An 11,315-nucleotide genomic window follows, 5' to 3' on the forward strand; every position below is an offset into this window, starting at 1 on the left:
CTTAGATGTACAGTAAGAGATGTGGAATAAATACAGGCTTTATCACATTCTTTTACATTTGTGGGGTATATTTTCAACATAAGTTCTCACATGTGCACTAAAGAATGAGGGACAGTTGATTCTTTCACACTTTTTATATACACAGAATTTCTCTCCAGTGAGAATTTTTGCATTTTCTGAGGGATGAAAGCAAATGGAAGGCTTCTTAACATTTTTTTACACTATATAAATATAAGTATTATCTCTACCATGAGTTCTTACATGTAAAGCAATAGATGAAGAATGAAGAAAGGCTTTTTGTATAACACAATATTTTTCTCCAGTGTGAAGTTTCCTATGATACAAAGAACAGCTGAAGGGTTTGCTACTTTCCTTACATTGATATGGTTTGTGTCCAATGTGTGGTTCCATATGTATCTTAATAAATGAACAATTAATAAAGGCTTTCTTGCATCCAATGAATTTATAGAATTTCTATTCAGTATGAGTTCTCTGGTGCACAATTAAATTTGGAATCTGGCTGAAGGCTTTTACACACTAATTACCTTCATTATATTTCTCTCCAGTATAAAATATCTTATGCACAGTAGATATTAAGGTCTTTCTGAAATATTTTCCAATTTGATTATATTCATAGAAGTTCTCCACTGTATGACTTCTTAAATCTCTCCTGTGTCTTACATTAATTTTTGTGCCCTGGAAAAAAGGATGAGAATTACATAGTAGGTAAGGTTTGGGTGTTTTTTTTGTTTGTTTGTTTGTTTGTTTTACATTGTAGGTGAAGTAGTATAATACTAATTTAAGGTATACTGTGATAAGTAAAGGATATATTCTTATCCTTAAAGTGATTATTGCCCAAAATGTTATAGGTAAATGTCAATTTAGGGTATAAAATGGAATTCCAAAAAGTATACAAATAAGCCAAAAGAAAAAAAAAAGAAACAAAGGAATGAAAACAGTATGAATAAAAATGCAATTGACATAATTATAAAAGTAATTATATTAAATACACATGAAATGAATTCTCCAGTTAAAAGACAGAAATGATAAGACTGGATAAAAAGAGCAAGATCCAACTCTATGTAGTTTACAAAAGATGCACTTAAAATATAAAGAGAGGATGAAAGTAAAAAGATAAAAAATGATATATAAATCCTAAGTGTAAGAAATATGGGTTATTAACATCAGATTGAAAGTATTATTGGAGATGAAAAGGGATTTTTATAATGATTAGTGTCAATTTATCAAGAAGATAAAATAATACTATCTAAGTATATCAAGTAACAGAGCTTCAAAATACATGGGGTTTTAAAAAAAATGCTAAAAATAAAAGGAGAAATGAAGAAACTCACAATCATAGTTAAAGAATTTAACAGTTTTCTTTTAGTAGTTGATAGAACATGTAAGAAAATGGTGAGAATAAAAAAGATTTAAACAACATTATCAAGAAACTTGATTTAATTAATATTTATAGAATACTACACACATTTATTTCAAATACACAAGGAAACTCACCAAGATAATCCATATGTTAAATAACAACAAAACTCAATAATGTCAAAAGATGTAAGTTATATAAACTATGTTCTCAGACCAAAACAATTATTTTAGATATCAAAAATGATATCCCTGGATATTTGGGAATTAAACAACACACTTCTAGTTACCCATGGGTCAAATAAAAATCAACAGGGAAATTACAGACAAATTCAAACTGAGTGGTAATAAAACCACAATATCAAAATTCATGAAATGCAGCTTAAGTAATGCATACAAAAATTGTGTGTATAGCTTTTATTTATATTTTCATATATTTAATCTATATTAGAAAAGAAGGGCCCAGAGACAATGATCTAAACTTTCAGAGGAGCTACAAATAGAAGAGAAAACTAAAACCAAAGGTATTAGAAAAGAAATAAAAACATAAGAGTGGAAAGCAAGGAAACAAAACAGAAATCAATAGGAAAATAAGAGACACATGGAGTGGTTGCCATCCACACGACCCCAACAGGGCTGGGGACAAACTGCAACCAAGGTACGTACCCTTAGCAGGAACTGAACCCGGGTGTCTTTGGTCCACAAGCTGAGGTTCTAACCTCTGAGCCAAACCGGCCAGGGCAAGGGTTGGTTTTTTAAAAAGGTTAATAAAATGGATACACTCACAGCAATACTAATAAAGACCAAAGAGAGGAAACATATTTTACCAATATCTGGAATAAAAGAGAGGCATAATATAAATATATAGAAAAGATGATAAAGAAATATTATCAATAACTTCAGGCCAATAAGTTTTACACTGTAGATAAAATGGGCAAATTATTTAAAAAATGCAAGCCACTAAATCTACATAAGAGGAAATAGAAAACTGGAATTGCAGCGTACCTAAGCCATTAAGTTTGCAATTCAAAATCTTCCCACAAAGATGTTAGCCACAGATGGCTTCTGTGATACATTCTATTAAGTACATAAAGAAGTAATAAATATGTTATACAAACTCTTTCATCAAAGAGAAAAGGAAGAAACAATTGCCAACTCATTTTATGTGACCAGTATAATCCTGAAACTAAAACCTGACAAGAGCATAACATGAAAAATTACATATCACTCACAGACATAAATGCAAATATTCTCAACAATGAAGTAGAAAATTGAGTTTACCTAATATATAATACTTTTAACCCTGATGCATGCCACCTGGAAGAAAAAACATATAGACATTTTGCCAGGCTAATGACAGTTATGCAGGTGCTCTTTCATTCCCAGTCTGCAGGACTCCAGTTCATCGGATCTGCTTGGATATCTTTGTATTCTTTCACTGTTGCTGTTGCTATCCCATATTCAGAATGGAGAGGAACTTGATTCATATTTCTGTTCATATTCCATTTGTGATCACCATTACTACTGCTGCGATGTTCATTTGAATTTGAAAGTTGGAAACAACCAACAGGACCAGGACTAGGGCAAGGTAAATGTCTCAGAAGCAAAATTAATGGGTTATCCAAAAATTTGGTAGTAAAGATGGACACTGTTCAATGCAATATTATAAAAAATCAAACTTGCCCTGGCCAGTTTGGCTCAGAGGTTAGAGCGTTGGCCTGCGGTCTGGAGAGACCCGGGTTCGGTTCCCGCTAAGGGCATGTACTTCGGTTGCGGTTTGTCCCCGGTCCTGGTTGGTCGTGTGGGTGGCAGCCACTCGATGTGTCCCTTCACGTCGATGTTTCTCTCTCTCTCTCTCCCTTCCTCTCTCTCCCTCCCACTCTATCTGTAAAAAAAAAAAAAAATGAAAAAATATCCTCGGGTGAGGATAAAAAAAAAAAAAATCAAACTTAATGAAAAAAAAAAAGCCATGACAAACAAAATTTCAATGTTTAATTAAAGACAGGATCCAGTCAGGCCGGTGTGGCTCAGTGGTTGAGCATCGACCCATGCACCAAGAGGTCGCTGGTTTGATTCCTGGCCAAGACACATGCCCAGGTTGTGGGCTCAATCCTCAGTGTTGGGCATGCAGGAGGCGGCCAATCAATGTTCTTGCTCGTCAGTGTTTCTATCTCTCTCTCCCTTTCACTTCCTCTTTCTCTAAAATCAATAAAGGAAAAAAAATAAAAAATAAAATAGATGGGATCCAATCCTACACTTACACAACTTGGCCTCACCCTAATTCCAGCCTGTCACACCCTGATCTCACTGGGGCTACTTCTCTCTCCTCGGTTGTTCCTTCAAGGTCAGGAGGGCTACCAAACTTCTAGGTCAAATAATGCTGCATTGTTACATTTACAAGAAGAGAACTCTTTTAGTTTGCAAATATGATCTCTTCTAGAATATGTTCCTAATGCCAATTTTATTACATACATTATGCATTCAAAGAAAATATATCTTTACAATATGGAAAAGATATGGAAAAGTAATGTTACTCTTGTAAATATATCTGTGCATGCAGTGCATCTCTACCATCTACTAAAGCTGTTCCCCTAGACACACACACATGCACATATACACATGCTCAAATGCACACATAGATGCAAACACACACATAGACAAACATTCTGGGTGCAGCTGTGAAATTCAAAAGTTGTTTGAGGTATTACCATTTAAATATACTGATAAATTTCTATTGATTTTTCATGGTTATGCTGATAAACTGAAAGTAATGCTCTTTTCAAGGTATTCCAGATCAATCCGTGAAATATATAAGTATTAATCCTTGGGAGATGCCTTTAAATTCTACACTTTATCAATAAAGTATTTGTAAAGTAAGTTAGGAAAGCAGTAGTGGACACTGACACATTGTGGTCTCTAGGTCTGTTTCAAAACATGCATTTCCTTATATTGAAAAGGTTGTTAGGAATTTCTGACCCTCCCACCAGGCATGTTCTACCAAAACATGCAGATTCCTGACATGCTTATGAAGATTTTCAGGGCTCATATTTAGTCAATTTATTTTACTAAGTAAAATTTCTGACCTTGCTCTTTTTGTCTGAGAGGAAAACCAGTGTTCTGAATTGCTGTGTAAACATAGTAGTTGTCTTGTAAGGATACCACTAATTCAGGTTTAAACATATAACTGGCATTTATCAGCTTACCTTCTTGTTCTATTCTCCAAACTCATTTTTTGGGGCAGCTACCCTCCAGGAGTATTTCTTTGAAAGTTCAATTGTCTGTGTATGTTTGTATTAGCCAAATTGCATGAAGATATGAATTCGGCCACAGTAGTTCAATACTTTCCATGGATAATACCTAAAGGAAAGCAAAACTACCTTTCTGACAAGCATCTCAAATATCTTAAATAGATAACCTGAGATCTAGTCAGACAATTGTGCAAATCAGCCTTACTCATGAGGAGAGATGTGTCAGTTTGGAACACATTTGTCTGTGATCAACAGAAAACCCAATTAATCACATAGGGGTTTATTTATATTATGTAGCCTGGGAGAAGGCAGTGTAGAGTTGTTGCAGCAGCTTAACCATGATAAGAAATCCAGGGGCTTTTCATAGTATCATAGTTAGTACATAGACTTTTTATGACACTTTGATTATGTTTTATGACACAGTTGCAAGTTGACTACTTGAGCTCAATACCCATGCTAGTTAAGAAAAAAGAAAATGGGTAAAGACCTAAGGAACATGCCACCTCAGACTACTCCTTTCAAAAATATTTCTCTTGCCCTGTCCAGTGTGGCTCAACAGTTAGAGTGTCGGCCTGTGGTCCAGAGAGACCTGGGTTCGGTTTCCGCTAAGGGCACATACCTCGGTTGCAGTTTGTCCCCGGTCCTGGTTGGGTCATGTGGGTGGCAACCACTCGATGTGTCCCTTTCACATCGATGTTTCTCTCTTTCTCTTCCTCTCTCTCCCTCCCACTCTATCTGAACAAAAAATGGAAAAAATGTCCTCGGGTGAGGATAAAAAAAATAATAAAAAATAAAATATTTATCTTAAGCCCAATCCCTTAATGATACTTTTAAATTGTTAGCAATAATTGAGTTATATGGTAAGGGATTATGGGAACATGAATATTTTGGTCTCGGAAGGCAAAGAAAAATGGCCTTGAAAATGGGTTTTTTAGTAGACATATGTATTCATTTCCTATTGCTGCTGTGACAAATTACCACAAACTTAGTGGCTTAAAAACAAATTTATTTGACAGTTCTAGAGATCAACAGTTAAACTGGGCTAAAGTTAAGGTAGGAATGCATTCCTTTTTGGAAGCTCTAAGTAAAAATATATTCTCTTGCCTTTTCTAGCTTCTAGAAGCTATCTTCATTCTTTCACTTGTGGCTTCCTTTGGTCTTCAAAATTAGTAATGGCTAGTTCAGTCTTTTCACGCAGTATCACTCTGATACTGACTCTTCTTCTGCTTCCTCCTTTCATTTCTTATTAAAAACTCTTGTAATTATACTGGAACCACCTGGACAATCTAGGTCAGTGGTTTTCAACCTGTGGGTCGTGACCCCTTTGGGGGTCAAATGACCCTTTCACAGGGGTCGCCTAAGACATAACAGTAGCAAAATTACAGTTATGAAGTAGCAAAGAAAATGATTTTATGGTTGGGGGTCACCACACATGAGGAACTGCATTAAAGGGTCACGGCATTAGGAAGGTGGAGAACCACTGATCTAGGTGGTTTTTTTAAAGAAAGACCAACTGAGTATCAACCTTAGTTCCCCTTTGCACATAGCATTTTTGGCTTTCTCTCCAAAATATGCTTTCCTGATAATGTATCACCTAATTTTAGCATCATTTACAATTTGAATAGATTGCAAATTTCCCAAATCATTAAATTCTGGTTCCTTTTTGCTTAACAGTCTTTCCCTCAATCTATCTCATTCTGCTCACATTTTGTGAAAAGGAGCAAGAATAAACCAGGTTGCAACTTCAACTTTAACCTGGAAATCTTCTCCGCTAGGTATCCAAGTTCATTGTTCACAAGTCCTTCTTTCTATATTTCCACTGCAGGATACAATTCAGCTAAGTTTTGTGACACTACGTAACAAGGATTTCCTTTGCTCCAGTTTCCACTATCATTTTCCTAATTTCTTTTCTGTGTAAAGTCACCCGTAGTGACTTGAACAACCATATTTCTACCAACAGTATCTTTACAATGATTTAGGTATTCTGTAAGGCAATATATGTTTTCTCCACCATGCTCCTTACTTTCTTCTGAGTCTTTGCTATCAGTGTTGTTAACATCCGTATTTCAACTCACAGTCTGTCCAAAACAATCTAGGCTTTTTTTTTTTTTTTTTTTATCATGCTCTTTAAAATCCTTCCAGCCTCTGCTAATGCTCAATTCCAAAGCAACTTCTACATTTTTAGTTATTTGTTACAGCAGCACTCCACTTCCAGGTATCAACTCTGTATCAGTCAGGGTTCAACCAGAGAAACAGAACCAGCAGGAGACATACATATTAAGAGATTTATTGCAGGAAAGTGATTTATTCCATTGAGGGAGCTGGCTAGGCAAGTGTAAAATCTGAGGGGCAGGCCATTAGAAAGGGCAGGCTGCAACTCTGGACACAAGTGGAAACTGCTGCCCATAGTCATAATTCTTCTTCATCTCAGGGAAGACAGCTCTGGTTTAAGGCTTTTCAATAGATTGAATCAGGTCCACCCAGATCATTTAGGATATTCTCGCCATTTTAAGGTTAGCTGATTAGCAACCCTAATTCCATTTGAATATTAAGCCCCTTTTGCAATATAACATAACATATTCACAGGTTCCAGGGAATAAGATGTGGATATCTTAAGGGGGCTATTATTTTGCCCACCACACCATCCTGTAATATCTGTAAAGTTAAGAGTCTCCTGGAGATAGAGAAGTCCTGACAATGGAGCTGATTATTTCTTCAAACCATTCATCACCATCATTAACATATTCTTTCATAAGTTTTCTTTAATTAATATTAATTCTACAATGTATTTTTTCAGGTTCCTTATCAACCAGAACAATATCATCATCCCAAGGCAAGTAGATAGGTATTAGCATGCTATCCCATAAAAAGCTCCTCTAGGCCCAGACTTTGGAGCTCACTTGAGAATTTCTCTGCAATAGCAAGAGACAATTTCAGGTAATGCATTACTTGGTCCTGGAGTCTACTGATCTTGAGAGTTTATAGGAACAAGTTAAACACAGTTAATCTGGTATCAGTAAAACTGTCCAGGACTCTTACCAGGATCTTATAACTTCAGTTAAATATAAGGAAGAATCCATTAGTTTTTTCAACATTAGATGAGAAAGATATATTTTCATGAGATAATATGTATGTTACAGTGAAAGTCTAATAATTACAAATGTGATTTTGATATAAACATCATGAAATTATACGTTATTGCCTGTTGATAAAACAAACAGAAACACCCACAGGGTTTGAAAGAAACTGGACATGGATGAATACAAATCGATTCCACCCCGAACAGAAAATGGGTTATTAAAAAAGGCATAGCTGTGTAAATAATAAAAACTAAAAAAATCCTCTGATAATTTAAAAATGAAGTAGACGGAAAGAAATCAGATAGTCATATATAGTGTCATATAATGAGATGAGTACTTTTAAAATTAGAATTATGTTTATTCTGAGAGGTTAACTTTCATATTATCCTTTAGAAATGAGTACTAAAATTGTAATCAGAAATATGAAATGTCCTGATACTTTTTATTAAAAAATCTTCACAGGAGGATATTTTTTCATTTGTCATCAGATAGAGTAGTAGGGAGAAAGAGAGAGGGAGAGAGACCGTTTGCCTCCCTAACCCAGCAGGGTCAGGAGATGAACCGATTGGTCCTAGGGCCTGTGCTCAAACCACTGAGCAAAACCGGCCAGGGCACTTTTTTTTTTTTTTTTTACTAATAATACAAGAATTGGAAAAATAATTTTAGGACAAGAGTAACTACTAAGAAAAACAGTAGGAAGAAAAAAAAAGAAAAACAAATAGAATTACAGGCTACTGCTGGATTTAAAAAGGAAAGAAAGGTAAAGGGGACAACACTAATGCTGTCAGTGGGGAAGTTTCAGATACCCAAACTATTATGGGATGTTGGATTTCCCTCTGACTTCCTCCCAATGTCCTGGCCTAGAATATTGGGCAAGATAGGTTTCAAGAATTTGAACTCATTACTCCCAGAGTCTCCCGTCAGACACACCTCATACTGGTAGCTCTGGGACAGGGTCCCTGTGCCGCTGATGTCCACCAGGTGGCCGGGAAAGTGGCCCTCAGGCACCGAGCAGCCACCCACCAAGCCGGCCCTGCTCCGCCTGCACAGCCGCACCGCCACGAACGCCAGCACCGAGAAGAGGAAGAGCGACGACACCGACGCCAACGCGATGACCAGGTAGACGGTGAGCGGGTCGGCCTGGGCCGGGTCGGCCGCCGCTTCGGGCAGCGGCAGGTAGGGCTGCGAGAAGCCGTCCACCAGCAGCACGTGCAGCGTGACGCTGGCCGACAGCGGCGGCTCGCCATTGTCCTTGACCAGCACCACCAGCCTGTGCCTGGCCGCGTCGCGCTCGCTCAGCAGCCGGGCCGTGCGCACCTCGCCGTTGTGCGCCCACACGCCGAACAGCCCGGGCTCCGTGGCCTTGAGCAGCTGGTACGACAGCCAGGCGTTCTGGCCCGAGTCCGCGTCCACCGCCACCACCTTGCTCACCAGGTAGCCCGGCTCGGCCGCCCTGGGCACCAGCTCGGTGCAGGGCGCAGAGCCATTCTGCAGCGGGTACAGCACGAAGGGCGAGTTGTCGTTGGCGTCCAGCACCTGCACGCGCACCAGCGCCTGGCTGCTCAGCGCGGGCGACCCGCGGTCCGTGGCGCCCACGCGGAACTCGAACGCCTGCAGGGCCTCGAAATCCAGCGCCCTCAGGGCGAACAGGTGGCCGTTGTCCGCGTTGATGGACACCAGCGAGGCCAGGGGCAGGTGCGGGTCCTGGGGCGGCAGCAGCGAGTAGGTGACCTGGGCGTTGGCTCCCGCATCTCTGTCTGTGGCGCTGACGCTGCCTATGTGCAGGGCGGGGCTGTTGTTCTCGCGGATGAACAGGGTGTAAGAGGTTTGGGTGAAGGCAGGGGCGTTGTCATTGACGTCAGAGACCAATACAGTTATGTTGCACTGGGTTTTCAGCCTGGGTGTCCCCAAGTCGGTAACTGTAATAGTGACATTATACACGGCTCTGGTCTCTCTGTCCAGAGCCCCATTTGTTACCAGGGTGTAGAAATTCTCTTCAGTTGGTCTCAGGAGGAAGGGGAGATCATCTTGGATGGAGCAAGCCATCATTCCGTTGTTCCCTGAGTCTCGGTCTCGAATCTGAAACAGAGCCACTTCTGTCTCGGGTGAATTTTCAGGAATGGGGCTGGTAAGTGATGAAATAGTTAGTTCTGGGGAGTTATCGTTAACATCCACCACCTCAATGGAGACAGAGCATTTTCCAGAAAGTCCCCCACCATCAGAGGCATCTATATCCAGCTCATATGAGGATATTGTCTCAAAATCTAGTTTTTTGATTAGTCGAACTTCTCCTGAAAGGCTATTTACTTCAAAAGTTGTGCTTATCTCCTGAGAACTATAAGAAAGGGAGTATGATATCTCTCCATTTGTTCCAGTGTCTAAATCTCTAGCAGAAACCTTGACAACTAGGGAACCTACAGGGCTGTTCTCTGAGACCTGCACTTGGTACAGCGTCTGTGCAAAGTCGGGAGCATTGTCATTGATGTCCAAGACCAAGATGTGGACCTGGGCGGAACCAGACAGGGGTGGAGAGCCGCCATCCAGTGCTGTGAGGGTTAATCTAAGCTGGGCCTGCTCCTCACGATCCAGCTCTTTGTCCAGCACCAGCTCTGGGTATTTCCTGCCGTCACCCCGGTTGCGGATGGAAACATGGAAATGAGAGTTGGGACTGATGCTGTAGTTTTGGATGTTGTTGTTACCCACGTCCAAATCCTGGGCTCTTTTCAGAGGAAACACGGTCCCAGGAGGGCTATTTTCTGGGATTTTCAGCGTCATTTCTGTTTCAGAAAACTCAGGAGAATGATCATTTATGTCTCTCACCAGTAGCTCAGCTCGAAATACTCCCAATGGTTTTTTCAGTAACACTTGAAAATGCATTAAACATGGTTCGGTTGGACCACACATCTCCTCCCGGTCCAGTTTCTCATTTAATATCAAGTCACCGGTCTGCAGATCCAGCTGCAATCGGGATTCATTATCCTCAGTGACCAGCCGGGCTCCCCGTGCAACTAGCTCTCCCGCTCCCAGCCCTAGGTCCGTCGCTATGTTGGCCACAAATGAGCCACTCTCTGTTTCCTCCATCACGGAATAGCGACGGGATTCCCAGCCTGCCAGAGCCACTTCCACCAAAAGAAAGAGAATCAGAACTTGCCTTTGTTTAGGAAAGCGCTCCCCTCTGGCCTCCATCTTTATTCCACAAACACCTTTCCAGGAACCGGGCCAGCTCTAACCTTAGGGAGCAATGGGACTGAGACAGGGCTGGATCGCTTAGTTGGTAACCTGTCCGGAAATGTCGGTGAGCTGCATTCTCTGGAGACTGACTTACTGGTCCTCAGCTCCCTTACTGGCTTTTCTCCTCCGCTAGAGATCTGAGGTTGAGTGAGTTGAATTTCCTGGGCTTTTTTTAAAGCCTTAGCCTGCAGCGCCACCATGCGTTGTTTTAGAAAAAGAATTGCTACAATTGTATTCTTTCTTTTTATGTACCAGTAATAATCTAGTAATCCCAATAACCTATCTATCTAGTAATACCAGTAATCTATTGGGAGTTTGGAAATGTTTTTGGGACATGATGTAATCAGAAAACCATGCAATTATAATTATTTATTCCTTC

The 11,315-nt window shown here is 39.9% G+C and overlaps 1 protein-coding gene across 1 annotated transcript; it reads right to left on the reverse strand.

Annotated features, from left to right (window-relative positions):
* Positions 1-8,503: 8,503 nt before the first annotated feature.
* LOC118643550 (protocadherin beta-15-like) lies at positions 8,504-11,102 on the reverse strand. Its single transcript, XM_036281656.1, has one exon. It carries the CDS (start codon positions 10,889-10,891, stop codon positions 8,504-8,506), a length of 2,388 nt encoding a protein of 795 aa, XP_036137549.1. The 5' UTR covers positions 10,892-11,102.
* Between the last annotated feature and the right edge of the window lie 213 nt (positions 11,103-11,315).

The sequence above is a fragment of the Molossus molossus genome, unplaced genomic scaffold, assembly GCF_014108415.1.
Source record: "Molossus molossus isolate mMolMol1 unplaced genomic scaffold, mMolMol1.p scaffold_m16_p_4, whole genome shotgun sequence".
Lineage (NCBI taxonomy): Eukaryota > Metazoa > Chordata > Mammalia > Chiroptera > Molossidae > Molossus > Molossus molossus.